Source organism: Dasypus novemcinctus, chromosome 11 (genome assembly GCF_030445035.2).
Source record: "Dasypus novemcinctus isolate mDasNov1 chromosome 11, mDasNov1.1.hap2, whole genome shotgun sequence".
NCBI classification, from domain to species: domain Eukaryota; kingdom Metazoa; phylum Chordata; class Mammalia; order Cingulata; family Dasypodidae; genus Dasypus; species Dasypus novemcinctus.
In genome coordinates, this window is record NC_080683.1 from 7,801,301 (window position 1) to 7,826,101 (window position 24,801).

General features: G+C 37.7%; 1 protein-coding gene across 3 annotated transcripts in view; it reads right to left on the reverse strand.

The window, feature by feature from the left end:
- Positions 1 to 591: 591 nt before the first annotated feature.
- SRPK1 (SRSF protein kinase 1) overlaps positions 592 to 24,801 on the reverse strand; it is a 94,353-nt gene continuing 70,143 nt past the window's right edge. The window contains exons 12-17 of one of the 3 annotated variants that reach the window (XM_058306635.1): positions 24,497 to 24,597; positions 11,716 to 11,823; positions 8,200 to 8,269; positions 5,466 to 5,558; positions 5,066 to 5,158; positions 592 to 3,045 (exon numbers count right to left, since the gene is read on the reverse strand). In XM_058306635.1, the coding sequence (XP_058162618.1) occupies positions 2,861 to 3,045; positions 5,066 to 5,158; positions 5,466 to 5,558; positions 8,200 to 8,269; positions 11,716 to 11,823; positions 24,497 to 24,597 (650 nt within the window). In that variant the 3' untranslated portion in view covers positions 592 to 2,860. The remainder of the gene's footprint in view (positions 3,046 to 5,065; positions 5,159 to 5,465; positions 5,559 to 8,199; positions 8,270 to 11,715; positions 11,824 to 24,496; positions 24,598 to 24,801) is intronic. The other 2 variants (XM_012525070.3, XM_058306636.1) reach the window with 2 other exon arrangements.

Sequence of the window (24,801 nt, forward strand, 5' to 3'; positions counted from 1 at the left end):
AGATCCCCCCTCCTTTTTGCAATACCAGCTATTAGGAAGAGAGCCTGATTACAACAGGCCCATTCAAACACTCTTGGTACATAGCAAAACAGTCCGAGTATTCCCTAGGTAAGTGAGGCAACGTTTATTAAAAGTCTTAATAATGTGCTTACTCTTTGACCTAACAATTCTAGGAATTTATCCTAAGAGGTAAATTGGACAAGTGAATAAAAGTCAGTGCCTTATTTAAGAGTTTATACTTCCATGTCTTCTGTATCTTACACACAATGCATTTATAATCTGAGGGGAATCCCACACATACATACACACACACACAAAACCTACAAATGTTATGTAAAAATGCTACTAGTAGTAGGGAATAATAATTTCCTCAGAATTTTCCAGAATGTATTTTAAGTTACCCCCAACTCTGCTACCAACTTAAAGCTAGAAGCAAAGCTACAAATCCCACAAAATGGCAAATGTCCAAAGCATATAGTTTCATTCCATACATAAGTTCCAAAAGTTTACTGAGCCAATCCTTTCCTTCACTCGGAAGTTAGGATCAGACCAAGCTGGGCAACAAATGAACAGAAATATTCTGGAAACATGTAGGTTATTAAATAATTTGTTTATTGTACTGCATTTACAAAGAAAACAGACAATGCACCCAGTAGAAAGAATAAAAATGTATTCAGGGTTGTATTTTTAACTGACAGCAAATAGAAATCCTTACTGAGATCATGGCAATTTGACAGTATTACGATAAAGCTCAATAAAGGTACATGGGGTACTTGGAAGATCAAGTTCTACAGCTACCTCTTTCTACATCTTCTACATCATCTGGCTCCTTAAATGAAAGGGAAAAAGCCCTTAGTAGAGTGGGGAAACATTTCCAAAATGAGTTAAAGCTTCTTTCTTTTATGAAAATGTCCTCTCATTCATGTCAATTGTTTGCTAAAATAGGGGGCCTTCTGGGTTTTTAACATCTTAACTTCATCATGAGTATTCCCTTAATTCCACAATTGTGATTTTCCAGTGTAGAAGATAATACAGTTCTGTCTTCTATTGCTTTAGCTGTAGATACAGCTGAAAATCCAAGGTGGATATGAATTGCTGAAGGATTTCCCTGCCGTTGTTTAATCTATTTTCTTTATACTTGATAGGTGCATAGACAGCCTGTTTTAAAATTCTTTCTACAGGAACATGTCTGATTTCAAGAGTACTCAATTAAGGATCCGATGACTGGCTGGCCATAGTTACTCAGGGTAATGAGTTGATGAGTTAAATGGATTGCATAATGGCACCACTCTTTCCTTTGCCATTGTTGGTGGAGAAATAAGAGAAACAAGATTCCAATCTCCCATATAGAAAAATGACTACCTAACAGTCTCATCAGGAGCTTTGCTATCGAGCCTCAAGTTGCACCTCCTCGGCTTTCTGTAAATTAAAAGAGTCCTGCAGCCATTTCTGGAGAATGCTGTAATACCCAAGGCCCACTTGGTCCATGCTGAACAAGAAGCTGTGAATCCTGTCCCACTTTTGCTTTTCAATACGACCAGAGGAATAGGTAACATCTAGAGCAAGTCTAGGAGAGGCCCATCCTAAAATAATATTCACAAAGCTTTTTCTTATTAAAAAAAAAAAGTCTCAAATACATCTCAATCATCTCAAAATTGAGGTTAAAAACTTACATTATACAAGAAAATAGCAGCGGAGAATGGCTAATCTCAAAAAAAAAACAACAAACAAACAAAAAAAAACAATAAAAAAAAGTGCCACCCCTCCCCTTCCCTTGGTTCTTTTATCCTGGGGTTTCATGTAAGACTCTAAACCTCTGAGAAAATGAGAAAGAGGTAAAGCCACAGAAGGAATCTGCTTCGAAGCCAAAATCTTGGGCAAAGTAAAGAAAAAAAGCCATAAATAAAGTTAGGGGGCTGTTCAGAAAGAGTCTAGAGCTCGGACATTTCTTCCTCGATGGAAAGCTCTGAAACCCAGATTTCCTTTCTAGTTATCTGGAATTCTTTAGTTATAGGGCAACAAACTCAAATCCAATGAGTTAAATGACGGCCAGAGATTAAAAAAAACAAACAAACAAACATAAAAAGCTCATCAAAATAACTATGATCCCAGAATAACCTAAGACACATAGGAAAGCACTGCTTGTCAAACACCTGTACTTCTGAAAAACTGTTTTTCAATGGTTCCATTTTTGCTTCCATCAATAATCAGACTGGAGTTGAAGATCCTGGATTTATCAAAGGATGAAAGGAATTTGACGATGCTTTGAACAGTGATAAAATGGTACCCAAACTTGGTGTTTATATAGCCTTTAAAAGAGAGTAGCTTAAAAGTTGCAAGGGAATATGTAAATATGAAAACAACAGAAACAATCCAGGAAGATGATGCAGCCTGGATACAGCAAGTTTAATGTCTCTGCTGCACACAGAATTAACACTCTTCCTCCCTCCTCATCCTTATGCTAGCAATGGATATGCACTAGAAAAGTCGACTCTCAGAGTCAGTGAATAAAGGATGGGCTCATACATCTTCATAGCTCTTTTTAAAAAGGATGTTTACAATTTAAAAGGATATCCTAATGGAAAGGCAAGGGTACAGGGTGATAAGCTGTTTCACATTTCAGTTCATTAGTCTTTGGCAGAGCCCAATCGAGGCCAAATTCACCTAGGATGCCCAATGGCTGTGGGGATCTCCACAGGGTCATATAAGCAAACCCAAATGAACATGTTGGATTAAAAAAAAAATCTAGAAACCCTTGAAGGAAGAGCTTCACCCTGAAAAAGAAGAGGGAAATGTTTGGGAGATGGGGTGAGGGGAGGAGGGTCAGTGTGTGATCTCTGCTGCGGTGCTGGACAGGGGCTTAGGAGTTGAGCCAGGGGTGCTGGAGGCACTCGGCAGCGGTGGCTCTCTTCTCAGGGATCAACTCCAACATGGGCAGTAAGAAATCCGTGAAGCCAGCTGCCTCTTCCTGAGACCACTCATACTTTTCCACTAGAACCTCAAAAAGGCCCCAGGGTTTCAACTTCGTGATGTGTTTCAGGTCACCTGCAGTGAAGACAGTACAAAAGCAACTGACCAACATTGACAAGTGACAACATCCTCTTTTGGAAATCCAGGAACTAATCCAGGCAGTCTATAATAAATCTAGTTTTACAATCATAATCTACTCCTTTTCCATTCACAAAGCACCACTTCCCTAATGTACTCCTTGGAAAGAAGTATCTTTTTTTTTTCCTGAGGGCTTCAAAATTTACGATCATTTGTTTTCTTCCCACTCCAGGAATTTTTTCTCTTAGTGGATTTGGGCAGGCCTATCAGGAACTAGGTATTCACTAAAATGGATATTAAATGCCTATATATTCAATATAGCCTCATACATGTACAGAGACAGTCTATCAGCACATACTAAGAACAATTTGTTTTGTACTTTTTGATGGCTCAGTGTCTTGTAAATACTGCTTTAAAATGAGGCAGTTACTTAAAAATAGAGTTAACACCATGGCAAACATGTCCAAAGGCAGTAGAACCTAAACAAACTCTATATAGCCTTCAGATAGAGTAGCATCACACATGCACTACTCCGGAATGTCAATTTAATTTTTGCTTCTTTGAAGTTATACTTTTTCAGAGACAGTCAATTATCAATGGCTTATTAGAGCGAATGCTGCTTTCAGGTTTTTTCATATTCAACACTTATTTTAAGTCTGATCAGTGGGCAGTGAATGCCTATTTGACTCCCAATTGGTATACACATACCTTAATCTGACTCTGAACAAGACGAAGAACTCTTATGAGGCACTTAACCAAGTTCCTGCCCCATCCTTAGGATGCCTGCTATCAAGGGTTTAGAAAAATGACTTTTCTTAGCCCTACGGTAAAGGTTGTGGGGAAAAAGGGCACCAGGGAACAACTGGGGAAAAAAGCCATTTTTCTAATTCCTTCTAGATCAGTTTTTCACACTTCAGCTTTTAAGTTTTATTTGGAATGTATAAGATATACATATGTAGATAAGCCAACATACACTATATCAAATAAAAATTTTGAGGTGAAAAGTTTTATCTTTTCTTCTATTCCCTTCATTAATAAGAGATAACATGCATGAATTTACCAAACTGAAAACAGTTTGCATGACTGATGTGCTTAAAAGTCACCTTGTTGAGTATCATCTGGGATCCTAGGTGAATGAGAAGTTGTCTCTGCCCTTAAGAAGCTTAAACTAAACTCACTTGCCCATTGGTAGAGATGGTTCATTTTTTTTTCTTTTAAAGATTTATTTTATTTCTCTTCCCTTCCCCCTGTTTGCTCTCTGTCCATTCGCCATGTGTTCTTCTGTGTCCACTTGCATTCTTATCATGCGGCACCGGGAAACTATGTTGCTTTTTTTGTTGCATCATCTTGCTGCGACAGCTCTCCATGTGTGTGGTGCCACTCCTGGGCAGGCTGCGCTTTTTGCACGTGGTAGCTCTCCTTGTGGGGTGCACTCCAGGGATGTGGGGCACCCCTACACGGGAGAAACCTCTGCGTGGCATGGCACTCCTTGCATGCAGCAGGACTGCACATGGGCCAGCTCACCACATGGGTCAGGAGGCCCTGGGTATCGAACCCTGGACCCTCCATATGGTAGGTGGATGCTCTATCAGTTAAACCACAACCACTTCCTGGTAGAGATGGTTCTTAAACTAGTACCAACAAAAATCTGCCCTTCTCAGAAGTGCTGTAGCAGGAGTAATCAACAACCAACTATGTGTCAGGTACCATATACATATATAATTGAATTTAATACTAAGTACACACTGTTAATATCCTCATTTAGAAACGAGCAGACTGAGGCACAGAAACGATATGTCATGTCAAAGGTTACATAGCTAGCGGAGCAGCTGGGATTTGAACCCAGACAATGTGCTCCTGATCACACTATTCTACCCTCTGGTAAGTCACAGCGCAATATTCTGTAGGTCACTAAAATGTCATCCTTCTTTAGATGTTGGGAACACAGTTGTACATACCTCTTCATTTTAACCATTTTTGCCCCCTTAATGTCAGGGAACAGACACATTTATTTTACCTTTTTTGGTGAAAAATTCCTTGGAATATTTTCCTGCCACAATGAGCTTGCGAGGCACCTTCCCCAGAAGTTCTATGATCAATGCAATGTGATCTGTATGTTTCAAATATTTCAAGAGGGAAAAAAAAGACATACATAACAGGAGTAACAACTGCAGCTCTAGACATTGGCAGAAAGAGTAGCATGCACACCTCTTTGTAAAGCATCTCAGGCTTGCTTTCTGTTCTAAATAGGAAAAGGAGGACTCTATCCATCTAATGGAGAATCCAGAAATCTATAAAAATCAGGTGCCCACTCCAGTGGGACTTGATAACTAAAACTAAATACAATTTTGGTGTGAATGCGCTGCTTCCTGAAGTATCCCTGGGGTCTGGATGGAAACTAATGTTAACAATACTACCTCTGCGATTGAAGAAGTCCTGTGAATATTTCCCACTGAGGGCAAAGCGTCTTGGAATTCTGCCTATCAGCTCTATAATATGCGCAATGTGGTCTAAAATAGAAGGGTAAGAAGAACAGGATCAAGGACAAGCTGTAGAAGAGATTTCTTCTATGAATAGCTTTTTCAAGGACTAGCTGTTAAAAAGCAACTACAAACAAAACCAAGAGTACTCAAGGGGAGGCTGGGAACACCAGGAATTATTTCAGGTGGTTGATTGCCTGACAGTAGTTGGCAAGTCTCATTCTACATTCTGGAGGCTTACCTACATCTTTACTTGTATTTTGCCTATGTAGCTAGGTTTAGTTACATTAAAAAGCCATACTAATATGCTTCAGGCATTCTAAAACTGTTATTTATAATATTAGTCTGGGCTTCAAGCAGTAATAATATCACTTGATAAAAGAATGTTCATGACAATTAAAGCGCTTGCATATATTATCATTCATTTGCGCTCTCATGATCACTCTGTAGAACAGGCAACAAATAATATCTCATTTTGAAGATGAGAAAATGGAACTTCCAATAGAATAAGTAATGAAGCTAAGAGATAGAACTCAAATGAAAAACAAGAACAACAAAAATATCATGTCTGGTCCACAGCTTTTTTTTTTTTAAAGCACACCTTTTTAAATAAAAATTAGCACAACTTTTTAAAAGTACAGCTACTTGAATAGGTCACTAAAATGTCCACCTCATGCAGTGACTTGTAATTGCCACAGTCTGAGTACAGACTGTGAGCACTGCCAGGGTTGGATGCAGCCTGTCAGCAGGCAGTGAACCAGGACGAGCCAGCTTCCACACCTCCTCCAAGATCTCTACTGCCCTCTTCACTCTGCAGGCAACAGGAACTAGGAGCATGATGAAGTTTTAAATGTGATTGCTCCTAGCCAAAAAAGAGCTTAATGAATGACTTTAATCCAGTAGTTATTGAACCATTAAGGGTAAAGGAATCACTAAAAAAACCTCCAATTATGTACCCTACTGGGGAAATAAAAGGCTAGAGATATCCTTATATCTCAGGATTTGTGAAGGTCTCAGATCATATATACCTTCTGCATGTAGAAAGGGCCCAGTGGTATCATTTTAAAAGGGTTTTACATTCATGAATCCACTATAACCTTTGGGCAGTTCTGACTGAACTTATGGTTTACCAAACAAGTTTCTGTTTGCCAAGAAATTTCAGCCTTTTTTAGACAGGAAATGTAGAAAGATGATTTTATATGAATTACCATTAATAACAACCAATGTGAGAGACTATCAAGGAATAAGTGAAACCAAAGTTTCTTACTGCAAACTTCCAAGTGAAGTATTAGTCCTTTTAATACTTTTCCTATATTGGAGGAATTATTTTCCCCTTGAAATTGTTATTTCACATTTAATTCCAGCAATCTATCTCTAGCTTGTCAGTCATAGGATTGATGTACTTGAATGGCAAAATTATCAAGTATTATTCCAAGTGTTTGCATACATGAGTCCAGGTATAAAGTTTTGCTTTTTCTTGCTCTTACAGGACAAAATGTAGAACAGTACAGGGGGTCTGAGGTTTGACCTAAGGAATATCAGCACTGACTGGTACAGGAGGGAATAAATAAGGATCTCAATATGTAGGGTAGTTTGCCTTTGTCTCCTTATTTCAGACTTTTCAAACTTATTTCAATGGGCAACATTAATGTAATTCCAGCCACAGTGTGTGTTCAGTAAGTTAAGAGAAATAAAGAGAAAAAAATTCACCTCCCTCCAGATATTGTGGGGTATTTCTATAATACTGTAATCCTATAGTCCCAAATTTACAATTCAGAAAAAGGCTGAACAGAGAACAGGGAAAACCAAGTGTGTACAGGGGTGGTAATTAAAGTATCTTCTCACAAGGGGCTTATATATGCAAAACATGTCCAAATATATTTGTCAAAACAGGCATTTGGCTATGGGAATGAGCAATTTTCCAAACTGTATTTGTCAGGAATATTAGCATTACCTATTAATATTGCCTATTAATATCTCAGGGAACCAAGGTTAGGGAAATAGAGAGCATTCTTGATTCCACAGAGAACAAAAGCTGATATCCTAAAGAAGTGAGGAAAGCACAAGAAAGTAAAGGACATATTCTCCCTACTGGGATGGTATATTGCTAGTGCTCTTTCAAAATAATCCTCATTAATCCTGCAAACAAAATAAAAGCTGCCTAAGCTGTATAATAAATAAAGTGAAAGTCTTATTAATATTTTTTTCATTCAAAACACCAACTCAACATCTATTTCTCTGAATGACAGATATCATGAGAGGAAAAATCAGACTGACACAGATGTCTACTTGCAAGACCTCTCAAATGGAGCAACTGACAGCTTGGGCTTTTCCCATCAACTATCAAAAGATAGAAAACAATTAATTTTGGTTTAAGTGGAATTCTAAAGTTTTATATCATTTCAAAAGAAAAAGCTATGACTAATTTTCAGAAAAGGAAAAAAATTCAAATTGGGTAAAGAACAAATCAATGATATATAAAGAAAGGAAGATAAAACAACAGAAGTTTTAGTTTCACCAACTGTGTCCTTCTGTCTAATCCTCTGACAGAGGGATATATACATACTTAGTACACTAAAAAGAGTAAGGCATTTCAGTACAACAAATGATGTTAACCACATCTGGAAAGTGTAACTACCATGCAAAGATGTCCTTGGTTAAGGTGACTCACCTTCATCTCGGGTGTATTCTTCTCCTGAATGAGGCTCAAACAAATAGTCACCTGTGGCCAGTTCAAAGGCCTAAGAAAAAGAGGATAGGTATGAAAGCACCGAAGAGGAAAAAACCTGGAAAGCTTATTGTTATATGTCTATACTTCAAATAATTTTCCTTGGAAAAACCTGCAGGGGATAATTTTTTCAGTGTCTAAGATTATTACAAAAGAACTTTTTTACTTATATGAACGAGAAAATTAATGAGAAAAATAAGAAAACTGCAGTTAATAACAACGTGGATTATTCCTTGTCCAAAACAAAAAACAAAACAAAACAAAACACAGCAATTAAGTCCTCTGAGTTTCCCTTCTTGGGTAAGAGAGGGGGCACAACTGGTTATTAAGTTAATTTTAGTTACTGAATTACTCCTAAGCATTATTTTCCCATGGTTTAATTCCACATGGCTAGAAACTGAGACTATGTAACCAAAACCAAATAATTCAGACATCTTTGTACCTATGACTCTTCAGTGTTTTGTAAAAAAGTACAGTTTTAACCTTTGCTGTGGAAAGCTTTCCTTCAGCTGTCCCAAATGGAGCATTCCATTTCCTAGATCTGTAGAAAACCACAGAAAACCTAGCTATAATTGGAAGCAGGAGACATTCTTATTCTATTTGATCAGCTGGTCAGCATTCACGAACCAGGAAAGGAAAAGCATTGTCACCGACAACAAAAAAACTCTTGCTAACGGTCAGTTAGTATTTGAGAGGGTCTTAAGAGATTTCCTTTGGGATAAGGGCCAACCAGTATAGAAATATAGCTGTTAAAAGAGACAGTAATTATTTTTAAGAACAGGTCAATTATTGGGCTAACAGGACTATGTGAATTCCCCATTGACTACAAATAGATTTTTATAAACAAAACAATTTAAAAAACAGAATGTTAATGCTATAAAGGTACAGTTAGAAGTCAAGTGCTAGTTATGGGTCAATTTTGAGTAAGTCAGTGAATGTAGAAAATAGTCTAAACAATCTCAAGAACTGTGGGGTACTTAAGTCAGAGTATATTCTCAATTAAATCTAGGTTTAGGTCTCAGTGGCTCCCTAGTGTCAGTTTCTGCAGTTTTATGGCAATGCAGCATTTCTTAAAACTAGGAAACTGTACTATCATCCAGAGTGGGGCCACAAAAACAGGAGTTTCAGGATAGTTCCAGGAATCACATACTTGTCTCTAGAATGTCAGGGATCTGATGGCTTCTTGCTAGGCATAGCTTGTTTTATATTCATCAGTTCATTATGAAACTGAGCCACAGTGATAGAACAGATACTTATTCTAAGTCTGAATTACTAAGTCCCAAAGAAGAAGAGAAATTTGTGATTCTTATTCTTATCCATCAATTTTGTTAATCTCTTCTGAAATCAGTACTTCCATTTTTCAAAATCTCAAAGTCTTATGTTTGGAGTTCAGTAAAGATACAGAAATTAAAGTTTAAAAAACTACACAAACTATACTGCTCAATGTTTCTGCAAAATTATTAAATTCTTTCACTTGGGTATACTCTGTTGGTAAGGGAACTTATTTTTTTGGAATAGTGTAGTTGCTGGTAGTTACAATTTTACAATATAATGGCAAAAACCCATAACATCAGAAGTTAATATCTGTAGGAGCTCTTGGTTAGATGTTTACCTATTTCAACAAACTTCCTTTATAGATGAGAAAGCTGTGACTAAAACAGAAAGGCAAAGGCCAACCTAGAATCCAGGTCTCCTGATTATCATTCCTGTTTTCTTCTCACACTGACCAAAGAACCTGTTCTAAGTTGGTCAGGGTCACGCTGACAGACATAGGCAAAACCAATTATAAAATGTAGTATACCATTTTTCCACAACATTCTTGAGAGGAAAATGGCTTCAGAAGATTAAAATACTTGTAACAGTGACAATTTAAACACACAAATACAGTCAAATTCAGAAATAACTTGTGAAGTTAGGTGGCAAAAAGGAATATTGACAACAGCTTAAAGGCTGCCTAGAAATTCACAGACGACATGGATATGACAGAGTGCCATGCAGTGATTACCAAACAGAAAATGAGGACTTTCTAGTTAGATCTTTTTCTCTAAGATAATGTGGCCACCATCTATACTGTAGGTTGGCCACCTGCTATTTCACCTGGTGGTAGAAGTCCTAATGTTTCCTTCCTACAGAGACTTGAAGATGTAGAAGTGTTCAATGCACTAACTAGGGTACTGATTTTGACCTCAGGTCTGACATTAGGAAGGGATGTGGTGCTGGACATGTTATTTTAGAGAAAAGGAATTAAGGGATGACTCAACTTTCCAGTCTTCAACAATCTCTACTAGAGGGGAGTAAAATTACATTTATGCTGGAAGAATAAAATTTGTTTAAAAAAAGGAAAAAAGGAAACTTAAGTTTTTCACTATAACAAAGGGAACCCTTTCAAGAGATATGTTATTGTTACTGGGTGAGTTAGGTAGCTGTCCTACCTCACTTTCTTTTTATTTTAAGGTACTGGGACTGGGGATTGAACCCATGACCTCAATTGTCAGAAGCTAGCACTCAACCAGTGAGCCACATGGGCTCCCCTGAGTTGGTTTTTTTCTTTTGTTTGCTTGTTGCTTGTTTTTTTTATGAGGCACCAGGAACCAACCTGGGACCTCCAATGTGGGAAGCATGTGCTCAAGTACTTAAGCCACATCCACTCCCCCTACCTCATTTTTCTTACCAATTATACTTAAAATCATGAAGATACTAAATCCGAAGTTTTGTTCAAATTTTGTCTACTTCCTGCTATCAGATATGGAAAAGTGATACCATTAAATACCTCGTGTTTATTATTCTGCCAACAACCAGTCTAAGGGAAATGAAGCAAAAGATAGATGTCTTAATGGTCAAGAAACTAATCAGCAGGATTAGAGGCTGAAAGATGACGTTAATAGATAGGATGCAGATAAAAAAAGCCAACACCAGAAGCGGACTTGGCCCAGTGGTTAGGGCGTCCGTCTACCACATGGGAGGTCCGTGGTTCAAACCCCGGGCCTCCTTGACCCGTGTGGAGCTGGCCCATGCGCAGTGCTGACGCGCGCAAGGAGTGCCCTGCCACGTAGGGATGTCCCCCGTGCAGGGGAGCCCCACGCGCAAGGAGAGCCGCCCAGCGCAAAAGAAACTGCAGCCTGCCTAAGAATGGTACTGCCCACACGGAGAGCTGACACAACAAGATGACACAACAAAATGAAACAGATTCCTATTCCGGTGACAACAACAGAAGCGGACAAAGACGACGCAGCAAATAGACACAGAGAATGGACAACCGGGGTGGGGGGGGAAGGGGAGAGAGGGGAAAAAAAAGCCAATACCACCACATATAAACTTCCCACAGAAAGATTCTTTTTCTTCTTGTTATTTTGCTGGTCTACTGAAATTAGCAAACAAGGCAAGGTATGCAACTACCATGTAACAAATACCATATAACAAATGATAACAAAGGAAGGCCAAGGGAAAAAAAAACATTACCATGCATGCTGTGCTCCAAATGTCAGCAGGGGTATTATAGCCAGATCCTATCAGAACTTCCAGGGAACGATATTGCCTTGTCTGAATATCTTCAGTAAAATGTTTGTGCTGAGTAAATGGAGAAGGAAATAGTATTTTTCAGTTCATTAACTCAAAATGTAACAAGTCATAATTGCTTAATAAAAGAGATTAAAATAAATTCTCTGAAGTTTTCCCCAAATCAAAGTTTCCATTTAGCTAATTTCAGTATCATATTGGTGCTATCAGTTCCAAATAACATTCTGCTTTATAGTCAACTTCAAATTGTATTTGCAGACCGATGAGTCTAGATTCATAGATACAGGGAATAACAACAGTTTTTTTAAAAAAGCTTTATTTATTTATTTCTGCACCCACCCCTCCTCCTCCCACCCTGCTGTTTTTGCTGTCTGTGTTGTCTTCTCTTTTCATTTTCTCTCCTCTAGGATTCACCGGGATTGGATCCTGGAGACCCCTGATGTGGAGAGAGGTTCCCTGTCAATTGTACCACCTCAGTTCCTGGTTTCTGGTGAGCTTCACCTTGACTCTCCGCTTGTCTCTCTTTTGATGTGTCATCATCTTGCTGTTTGACTCACTTGTGTGGGCACTGACTCACCATGCAGACACTCGCACGGGTACTGGTTTGTTGCACAGGCACACTTTTTTTTCTTTTTCACCAGGAGGCCCCAGGGATCCAACCCAGGTCCTCCCATATGGTAGGCGGAAGCTCTATCACTTGATCCACATCCACTTCCCAACAATAGTTTTACTTTTAAGACACAGGAAACTATTTTCCCAAACAAAAGTTATTTATTTGCAAAAAAAAAACTTCAACAAACACATAAATAACCCCAATTTAGATTTAATTCAAACTTTTCTTTACTATGTGCTTATTATGAGAAAATAAAAGACCATATACAGGCTTCAAGTTAAGAAGCTTATATCACCACCTAGAAAGAATTCTTGCCCTCATTCTCCCATTACCCTCAACCCCCCTTCCCCAATCAAACCTGAATCTAATCAAGTCTCATTGGCAAAGGAACTCTTAAGGGAAAAGAAAACAAGTTAGGTACCATGGGGATGCAATTAGCAAAACAATCACCAGAAACTCTTTAACAAATAAATTGTATGAAAAAAGAGGAATTAAAAAGCAATTTAAAAGACACAGTACCCAATTTCATATACATGGAAGTTATTTGGATCCTACTTCAAATAAATAAAGTTAAAAAAATGTTTATGAGATAATTGGGCAGGGTGTATGCTGAATGTTAAACTGTCAACTTTTTAGGTGTGATAAGTGCTGCAGTTATATGAAAGTTATCTCTTAGAAAACACATATTTACAGATGAAAATGATAAGATGCCTGGGATAAGCTTCAAAATAATCTAAACAACCCAGGATATGGGGCCAGATGGGGACATAGATAAAACTAGAGTGTCAACTAGTTCATAACTGTCAAAGCTGTGTGACACCAGGACAACTAACAAGGTGATGATGATGGTCAAAGACCATCCTAAGGAACAGAGAGAGTCTGCAACTACAAGCAAGAAGAATTCCATCCATCTGCTCCATGGGATCTAAGGCCCCTCTCAATTAGAGGCAAAATAGTCATCACCATCCCCAAGTCCTCAAGACTGAAGAAAGAGCAATGGACTAAAGTAGACTTGCTATTTTTCTACTATAGACTTACTGTTATTCTAGCAATGGAAGAACTTTTATCATTGATGTGGAGGCAGAGGCCACTGGAGGTTCTGAGGAGATGGGAGAGGAAAAAATAGGTGTAATAGGGAGGCATTTTTGGGTAATTAGAATTGTCCTGAATGACTCGGCAATGGGAGATACAGGCCATTATATATTTTGCCATAACTAATAATTCACAGTTAGCAGCAGTGCTTCAATATGGGTTCATCAACTGTAACAAATGTACCTTACTAAATGAAGGATGTTGTAATGTGGGAAAGTGTGTGTGGGGGGAAGGAGTGAGGCATGTGGAAAGCCCCTATATTTATTATGTAACATTTACATAATCTAAAGTTTCTTTAAAATACATTTTAAAAATAAATTTTAAAAATGAAAGGAAGATTTAAAAAAAAAAAGTTGTGTGACAACAGTTTTGTAGAATAGCATGGTAGTCCATAACTATATTCTCTCTACTTTTGTGTTTGAAAATTTCCACAATAAAAAAATAATAAAAATACTTAAGAAACAAAATTCAAAAATATGTACAGGAAAGCATAGAACACAATCCTCCAATCCTGCTGAAATTCAAAAAAAGGAAAAGGTTATTTGTGGAGAGGGAAAATCAGGCAGAGAATGTTTAAAGAAGAAAACCAGTATTGACCAAAAGGCAAAGTACACAAAATAGAGGCAATATCACAAATAAAGGCACAAAAAGACATTTGGCTAAAGGAAGCCAAATACAGCCAATTGCTAGGTTAAAGAGTTTTGATTTTATTTGGCAGACAAGAGAGAACCACTGCATGTTACTGAATAGAAGAATGTGAGATTGATAAGACATCTGAGAATATTATTCCAGTTTTTCTGGTGGGTGGCAAGATTTAGGTTTAGTAATGCAAATCTGGCCAATGGTTGTGGAAATATGAGAGGTAAGAGTTAAACCTAGGAAGCAGACATGGCTCAAGGACAGAGCTTCTGCCTATCATATGGAAGGACATGGGTTCAATCCCTGGGGCCTCCTGGTGAAAAAGAAGAGAAAGCGTGACTGCATGGCAAGCCAGTGCCCACACAAGTGCCTGTGTGGTGAGCCAGTGCCCGCATATAATGAGCTAGTGCCCCGTGCAAGTGAGTCACGCAGCAAGATGATGACACTTCAGAAGAGAAACAAGGGGAGAGTCAAGGTGAAGTATCACAGAAACCAGGAACTGTGGTGGCGCAGCTGACAGGGAATCTCCCCATGAGTTCTCCAGAATCGAATCCTGGTGAATTCTAGAGGAGATAAAATGGGAAGAGAAGAAAAAGCAGACAGCAAAAAGGGCAGGGCAGGAGGAGGGGAACAGTGCTTAAAAAAAAAAAAGTTAAACCCAAGGACATCTCAGAAATGAACAGAATTTAAAAATGAAGTGACTAGACATGGGAGACAGAGGGAGGCCCCAAAGGGAAAAAACGAGGCAGAGAGCCTTAAAAGTTTGGCTGTCTGTTGACAAAAACAGAAATGGAGAAACTTGGAGAAGGAAGTGGTTTTACAAGATAACAATGGGTTCAGATACTGAGTTTGAAGAAACTGACAGAAAAAATGGAAATGCACTGCAGGTGATATGGTTTAGAAAGTTGGGGTTCAGAAGTCAGAAGTCACACAAAGGTTAGAGGGCAGAAATCAGAGGAATGGACATGCTGTTCAAGGAAGATGTCGTCATTCTCGCATCACTAGTGCCTTGCAAATACACTAAGTGTGGTCACAAATCAGTGAAAGTAAGGAGTGTAGATTGGAAACATATACATGAATCAACTCCTAAATTTTCACTTAAGTGAGAAACAAGTCATACACACACACACACATATATATTTTTAAACTTCTAATTTTGAAATAATTTCAAACTTATAGGACAGTTGCAAAAAATACAAAACTCATATAGAGAACATATCCATCACATAGATATACCTACTTTTAACATTTTGCCACATTTGCCACATCATTCTACCTATCCACCCACGTACCTACCACCTACCTATCCCATTCACCCTACTATCTGGCTATTGATTTTCTAAACATTTGAATGTAGGTTGTATAAATCACGCTCTGTAAACATGTAATATTTTTGTGGACATTCCCTGAGAACAAAAATATTCATTTATGTAACCACTGTAAGTATAGGTACATAAAGTTCTTAAAATGATAGAAAGTTTACAGTTTATGTGTCTTTTTTTTTTTTTTTATAAGTCCCAATATTGTCCTTTTGGACCTTTTCTCCCCCATAATTAATTGTAGTACAGTATCATGGATTGCATTTAACGGTTATTGTCTCTTTCATTATTATTTTTCTTTATTAAAGAAGTTGTGAGTTTACAGAACAATCAATCAAGATATATACCACCACCCTACCAACACCTTGCAAAGGTGTGGAACATTTGTTAAAATTGGTGATAGCACATTTTTATAATTGTACTGTTAATTAAAGTCCATGGTTTAACTTATAGTTCACTGTGTAGTGTAGTTCTATGGATTAAAAAAAAACTTTTAATCTATTACTGTGTGGTTATGAATATTCTTCCTTGTTTGGTTATGAGTATGTTTAATATGTACATAAAGCAAACCTCTTTGTTTTCTTCCCTATCTTATCCCCTTATTATATGACATAAGTTGTATTCGTTTCACCTTTTAGTTTTTAAGTTACAGAATATCAAGTTCAATAGTGAATACGACCCAAGGACTTACACCCTATTCCGGAGAGATTTAGTGTTTCCGGTTGTATGCAGGAAAGTTGAGTATTATTGGGCAAAAAATAGGTCTGTTACTGTTTTTTTATGTATGGCTGGCAAGTTGACAAGAGGTGGACTGTGATGACTAGGTTCATGTGTCAACTTGGCCTAGGTGATGGAGCCCAATTGTTTGGTCAAGCAAGCACTGGCCTGATTATTACTGTGAGAACATTTTGTGGACTTAAATCATCACGAAGTTGTTTGCATCTATGGCTGATGACATCTATTATTAACTGAAGAGATTCTTTCAACAATGACAGATGTCTCATCCAATCAGCTGAAGAGGAGAAGTAATGATTTCAGGAGCCAGAAGAGAGAATTTCCAATTCTACTTCAGCCGGCCAGCTTCTCCTGGGAAATTCATCAAAAAATCTTCAAAGGAGTTCCCAACTTGCAGCCTCCCATATGGAATCTAGATTTCTGCATCCCCACAGTTGCATAAGACAATCTTATAAAATCTCATAGTACTAGAGATATCTCCTGATGGTTCTGTTTCCCTAGAGAACCTTAATACAGTTCCCATATATACAATCTACCATTTCCCCTTCTAATCATATTGAGAGATATATTTCAGTGCTTTTAAATTAGCTGCATTCACAATGTTGTGCTACCAAAATCCACCATCCATTTCCAAAATATTTCCATAATTCCAAATAGGAACACTGTATATTTTAAGCCTTAATGTCCCATTCACTATCCCCACCCCATTCCCTGGAAACCCATATTCTAGATTCTAATTCTAAAGTTTGCTTATTCTAATTGTTTCAACCATTAGATCATACAATATTTGTCCTTTTGTGTCTGGCTTATTTCATTCAATATGATGTCTTTAAGGTTCATCTATGTTACCACATGTGTCAGGACTTCACTCCTTTTTACAGCTGAATAATATTCCACTGCATGAATATACAAATTTTTCTGAAAGCAGAAACACAGAGAAAGAGAGCTGCCACTCTGTCCTTGCCATGTGAGAGAGAGGACTGCAGGGTTGCCTAGAGCTGCAGGAAGACAAAGAAACCCCGAGAGGCTGAGAGAGGAGGCTGGAATCAGGAGAGTAGCCCAGAAGATATAGCCACTGTGCCTGTACACCCACAACTGAGCTTGGAGAGAAAGTGAGCCTGGAGGAGGAAGCGGAAGAGCGGCCAGCAGACCCGCCATTTGCCCTGCCAGGTGGCAGGAGTCCAGGATGGCCCTCAGCTGCAATTTGATGAGCTGACATCTCTGGTGATGCCTTGTGTTGCCTCAAGAACTGTAAGATTTTCCCCTAATAAATTCCCATTATTAAAGCTAACCCATTTTTGGTATTTTGCTCCAGCAGCTTCAGCAATTTAAAACAGTGGGAATTCTGTGTTGTATGGTGTGATGGTTAGGCTAATGTGTCAACTCAGTCAGGTAATTGTGCCCGGTTGTTTGGGCAGGCAAGCACTGTGCTAACTGTAATACAAGGGCATTTATGGACTTCAGTCACCATTGACTTTACTGCAATGGTAAATCATAGATAGCTGATTACAATTATATCAATCAGGGAGCTTGCCACAAGCAATGAGTGATGCTTTATCCAATCAGTTGAATGCCTTAAAATGGAAAGTGATTCCAGCATTGAGTGAGAATTTCCCAGCTCGCCTTGGACAGCCAACATCTCCCAGGCCTCATCAAGAACCTTCACTGGACTTTCATTGGAGCCCCTGGTTGCAGCCCTCCTGTGGAACCTGGACTTGTGCATCCCCACAGTCACACGAAGAGACTCTTATAAAATTGCACACTATTGACATATATCTCTTGCTGATTGTTTCCCTAGAGAACCCTGACTAATACATATGGTAATCCTATTTTCAACTTTCTGAGGGATGGCCAAACTGATTTCCACAGTGGTTGCCCATTTTAAAATGTCACTAACAATGTATAAGGATTCCAGTTTCTCTGCATTCTCACCATTTATTTATTTTAAAAATAGCCATCCTAGTATGAATGTCTCTTTGTGGTTTTGATTTGGATTTCCCTGATGACCAATGATATTGAAAACCTTTTCATGTGCTTTTTAGCCATTTGTGTATCTTCCTTGGAGACAAATGTCTTCAAGTCCTTTGCTTGTTTTTGTCTTTGTGTTGTTGCTCATTTTTAAATTGGGCTGTGCATCTTTTGTTTTGGGGTTGTAGGAATTCTCAAAAATTTCTGATATTAATCCTTTATCATATATATGATTTGCAAATATTTTCTCCCATTCTGTTGGTTGTCTTCTCACTTTCTTAATGTTCTTTGATGCATGAAAGTTTCTAATTTTGATGAAGTTCAATTTATTTTTTCTTTTTTTGCTCATGCTTTTGATGTAGTCTAAGAACCCACTGCCTAATACAAGGTCCTGAAGATGTTTCCCTATGTTTTCTTCTAAAAGTTTTATAGTTCTACCTTTTATATTTAGATCTTTAATCCATTCTGAGTTAATTTTTTTAAATGATGTGAGGTAGCGTTCAATTTCATTCTATGAGTATTGCTATCAGTTTTCCCAGTACCAATTGCTGAAGAGACCACTCCTTTACCACTGAGTACACTTGGCATCTTATTTGAAAATCATTTGGTCACAGAGGTGTGGGTTAATTTCTATACTCTCATTTCTAATCTACCGGTCTATACACTTGTCCTTCTGCCATGCTGTTTTGACTGATTTAGTTTTGTAGTAAGTTTTGAAATCAGAAAGTGTGAGTCTTCTTCTTTTTCAAGATCATTTTGGCTATTTGAGATCCCTTGCCCTTCCATATGAATTAGATGATTAGCTGTTCCATTGGGAGTTTTGATTGGGACTGTATTAAGTCTATAAGTCACTTTGGGTAGTACTGACATCTAATGATACTAAGGTCTTCCAATCCATGAGCACAGAACATCTTTCCACTTGTTTAGGTCTTTTTCTGTGTATAAGTCTTTTCTATCCACAGTTAAATTTATTCCTGGAGATATATGCTATTATAAATGGAACTGTTTCCTTGATTTCCTTTTTGGATTGTTCAGTGCTGACAGAGTTATATTTTAATGAATAAACCTTTTAAGAAACAGAGTTCCAGAACACAGAGCATGATGCAGGTTAATGGCCCCTTCCTCCATTCTCACAGACTACTTGACAGTTTATTCCCATGGGATGGGTAAAATAGGGTCTTTGAAGGACACCAGGCAAGGCTGAGGGTAGAGTACTCTGGTGGTTTGAAGATATATACCCCAGAAAAACATGTTATTAAACAACCCATTCCTATGGGTGTGAACCCATTAAAAGTAGGATCTTTTGATGAGGTTACTTCAGTTAAGATGTGGGCCATCTCAATCAGGAAGGGTCTTAATCCTATATCTGGAGTCCTTTATAAAAAAAAAAGTGGAATTCAGACAGAGAGAGAAAAAGCCACAGAGGAAGAAGCCAGAAGCTGAACATCAATGGAACCTGAAAGGGAAGGGAGAGACTAAGAGATGCTGCCATGTACCGTGCCAAGTGACAAGTGAAGTACAAAGAATCACTGGCAGCCAGCCCCAGACCATCACTGTATTCAGGAAGAAAGCGTTGCCTTGATGATGCCTTGATTTGGACTTCAATCTTAGCCTCAAACCATGATCCATTAAATTCCCATTGTTTGAGCTATGCTTTTGTATGGTATTTACTTAAGCAGCAAAGGAAACTAAAACAAATTGGAGATAAAGAGACTTTACAGGAGGTTGAAACTTCCACTGTTCTTGCTTAACTCTGTTCCCATCCATGTCTTTTGTGGGGAAAATGACCAACAAGAAAGACCCAAAGATCCTGACATCTGAGCATGAAATGAAACAGCCCACCAAAATCATTCTATAATGAATAACAGTCAACAAAACCCACCCAGGCACAGGGCTTCCAAACAGTTTTTACTACTACTATTCCAACTACGGTAAGATAACCAAGGATCACTAGAGATAACGAAGACAACCTAGAAGAAAAAGATACCATAAGGAGAAAGAAAATGTCAAAAAATAAATAAAAATGCAATATCCTTTGAGAAATTAAAAAAAGAGAAAAAAGCTTTTTTTTTTTATGAAACAAGAAGAGGATGCAGTATCTTTAAAAATTCAGTGAACCAAAGAACTTTTGGAAAGTAAACATGATAGGAGAAATGGGAAACAAGGTTTGTAAGAAAAAGTTGAGAAATCTTCCAAAAAATAAAGCAAAAGGAAATGATAGAAAATAAGGGAGAAATTTAAGAAAATGAGGGGACCTGTAAAGGAGGTCTAACATTTGAAAAACTAGATTTCAGAAATAAGAGAACAGAGACAAAGAAGGAGAGGAGAACAAAAAAGTCATGAAAGATTCAAAACCAGAGTTTCAATACTAAAATGCATAATGAGTCTCTAAGTATATATATACTGGATGAAAATAGATCTACCAAGGCACATCAGAATGAAATGATAAATATGGGGATAATGATGATACTACAGATTTCCAGAGGAGCAAAAGTTTTCAAACAAAAGATGAAGAATCAGAACAGCATTGGTCTTTAGCAGCAAGAATGGAAACTAGAAAATCAGGGAGCATTGACTTAAACATTCTGAGGGAAAATGATTTTCATCCTAAATTTCTATACATAGCCAAATATGTGTGAAAGGAGAATAAAGATATGCAAGGTCCCCCCCAAAATCTCATATAGACAACACCCTTTTTTAGGAAGCTACTGTAGGTTATATGTACTTCATGAAAACAATGGAGTAAATCAATAAAGATGATAGAATAGATAGGAAATGGGATATGATGAGAAAGAAAATAATCTCTAGGATGATGGTGAAGGAAAATCCCAATTGGCAATGATGCAGCAAGACTACAGGGCAACCCAGTCAGATGAACCAAGATCAAAAGACTCTAGTTCTTTAAGAAGATGAAGTTAAAAGAAAACCTCATGTATCTGTATATACTGAAGCAACATTTATACCACATGATAAAAGTATGGGGTTGAATTAAGTGATAAGTAGTACAAAGAAAACTAAGCAAATGGTACATAATGTTATACAGGAAGGGAAAAGGAATCATAATACAATATATGTTCAGTTCAGCTGAGGATAGCTTTACAAAGTTCTAACAATGTAGTAAAATATAACCATGGAATGATCATCTAGTTCAGTCAAAACTCATCTTAAATTTGGAAGATGGGGACGTATGCAATGGTTGTAGATAAGTATCATTTTTCAGGAGAAAGAAATAATACCTAAAATTGAAAAAACAAAACAAAACAGGAACAATATACATTATTTGTGATATAGTTATGGGGAATAAAAAAATCAGCAAAGAGGATATATTTTTAAAATCAAATCTATGTAACTGTGCCTTAACTATGTACATGAACAACTGATGAAAAATATTCAATTACTAAAATAAACAAATAAAATTTTAAGAAGAAGCAGGTGTAGCTCAGCTTTGCATATATGAGGTCCTAGTTTCAATTTCTAATACCTCCAAAAAAATTTTTTTTTAACTTAAATAAATAAAAAAACCTATATGAAAATTACATAAAATTCTATTACAGGGTATGGTATGCATGTCTTGTTCACCCAGATCAGAGTAAGTGCCAATATATTTGCTGAAAGAGTGAATGGATAAAGAGAAAGTAAAGTCTTTTTAGTGGATAGACACTTCAAGAAGAAAAAAAAAATATATATATATATATAGTAATTGAAGAAAAGAGAGACAGACTAATTCTGGTATAGTAGTAGTGACAGGGAAAGATACTGCAAGAGTGAAAAAAAGTGTGCCAAATGGGTAAAAAAACAGACGTGAAGGCATGGAAGTGCAAAAGATGGTGTGGGCAAAAAATTGACAAGAATCTGATGTCTATACGTGTGATATTTGGTAAAGAGTCAATACATTTCCCTACAATTCATTTACTTAAATATTTATTGAGCACCTACTATGTATCTGGCATTGTAAGTACTGAAGATATAGCAGTGAACAAAAAATCCCTGTCATGATGGAACCAATATTTTAGGGAGACAGATATTAAGCAAGCAAATATATTCAGAAAATATATGAATGAATATGTTGAAGGTGTATATGTTGGGAAAATGATAGTTTGCTAATTTTGTGAGAAGGTCAGAGAAATATCATCTCTCTGGTGACATCTCAATAGGAATCTAGAGAAAAGGAGGGAGTCATATACACATCCTGCAAAAGTAAATTACAGAAGAACAGCAAGTGCTGTTTGGTGGTGGTAGGTCATGGTAAGAACTTTGGCTTTCATTCTGAGGGCAGCCACTGCAAGGTTTTGAGAACAACTGACCTGGTTTACAATTAAAAGGATCACTCTGATAGCTGTGTGTGTCAACAGTCTGTAAGGAGCAGGGGCTACAGAACAGAGCAGACTATTTGCAGTCACACATATGAAAGTATATGATGGCTTGGACCAGTGGTAAAGTAATTCTTACTACTTGGAAAGCTGTTCCACATTCCTATCGCTCAGTGCCACCCCTGTCTACTTTTTTCTAAAAGTTCATTGCAATATTCTAGAATCAATTTGGAAATGAGAACTATGTGGTTTATGAACCATTAGGTAGATGATGTTATATGAAAGAAGGAATCTGAAGTAATAAAAAATAAGCATAAAACTTATTACAGTCGACTTTTAACAGCTACAGTTTCTACCTCAATGATCTTCAACATTCCTATTTACATAGCACATGGCTTTTTGAGTAGTAACATTTACGTGCAAGTCATTCTGCTGTGAATTTTAAGATGTCCATTAAATATAATCCAAAACACCATCTTTCCTAGGTACATAGTAAAAAGGGATTGTATTATTAAAATAGTTTATCAATTAAAATGAGGTCCCACTATTCAATCAGAATACAGGAGAAGGTGGAATAACTGATGCATCTTTTCTGGAGAGTAATTAGGTACCATACATCAAAAAGTCCTTTAGAAAAAAAAAAAGCACTCAAATTTTGACTTAATTCCACATCTAGCGTTTAGGAATTTTATGTCCAACGGACACAAAGATCAAGAAAGATGTTCATCACAAAGAGCTGCCAAACACTGAATATCTAAAGGTTACAGTATACCAGGAAATACTGTGTAACTGACTGAATTTTATGTAAATTTTTTATTGATAAAGAAGTGTCCAAGTTATATTATAAGAATAAGAAAAGGTGAAAGTTTGTAAAGTTAGATGCCAATTTTGAAAACAAGAAAAAATGTGAACACTGGCATCAAGAGTATGAAAGTGGATGGGGAAAACAAACAAACAAACAAAAGAAAGTGAATGGGAGATACAGACAAAAGAAGATTGGGGGAGCAGATGTGGCTCAAGCAGTTGGGCATCCACCTTCCTCATGGGAGGTCCTGGGTTCAGTTCCCAGTGTCTCTTAAAGATGAGCAAGACAGCGAGCTGATGTGAAGGGCTGGCACGGCAAGCTGATGAAATGAGGAGATTCAACAAGGAGACACAACAAGCAGGGAGTGGATGTGGCTCAAGTGACTGGGTGTTGCCCTCCCACATGAGAGGTTCTGGGTTCAGGACCCAGTGCCTCCTATAAGATGAAGAACAGACACATAGTGTACACAATGAACAGACACAAAGAGAAGACAGTGATAGCAAACAACGGTGGGGGGTTAAATAAACAAACAAATAAATAAATACATCTTTAAAAACAAGACCAAAAAAGACTAAGATTGGCCAAGAGTTGACATTACTGAATATGGGTGATAGCTACATAGGTGAGGATAGGAGATTATTTCATTGTACCATGCTAAAAGGAAAAAATGGAGAAAAAAATTGTTTTCCTCCTAAAATGTTAAGTGGCAATCTGGGTAAAGAATTACAGGTTTTGGGAAGCAGTTGTGACTCAACTGACAGAGCATCCACCTACCATATGGAGGGTCCAGGGTTCACACCCAGGACCTCCTTGACCCATGTGGAGCTGGCCCCTGTGCAGTGCTGCCGTGCACAAAGAGTGCTGTGCCACGCAGGGCTGTCCCCTGCGTAGGGGAACCCACGCGCAAGAACTGCGCCCTGTGCAAAAAAAAAACGCAGCCAGCCCAGGAGTAGTGCCACACACACAGTGAGCTGACACAGCAAGATGACCCAACAAAAAAAGCAACAGTTTCCCGGTGCCACATGACAAGAATGCAAGTGGACAAAGAAAAACACACAGTGAGTGAATGGACAGAGAGAGCAGACAACTGGGGGGGGGGGGAAGGGAGAGAAATAAATAAAAATAAATCTTAAAAAAAAAAAAAATTACGGGTGTTTTCTTATTTTAGCATAACTAAGTCCAAATTCTTACTCATTCCCAGTCAACTCTGAAAAAAACACAGCATGATACAAGTTTAACTTACCACCCAACAGGCATTCCCAAGATCAGCAATCTTCACTTTGAGTTTTTCTGCATTTTTTGGCTCAAGGGGATTAACAAGAAAATTTCCGGCAGTGGATTTTCCTATAGACAATAGGCACCATCAATAAGACTTGAATAACATAGAAAAATACCCAAAGGTTAATAAAAAAATCTTTGAGGTAATACACCCAGGCTCCCAGTTGGCAACCTACAACAAATTGTCTATGTTAAAAAAGGGCACAGTAATGCCTTCAGTTTCTTGAATTAAAACCACTATCCTCTTTACAAGTGAAGTGCTATACACAT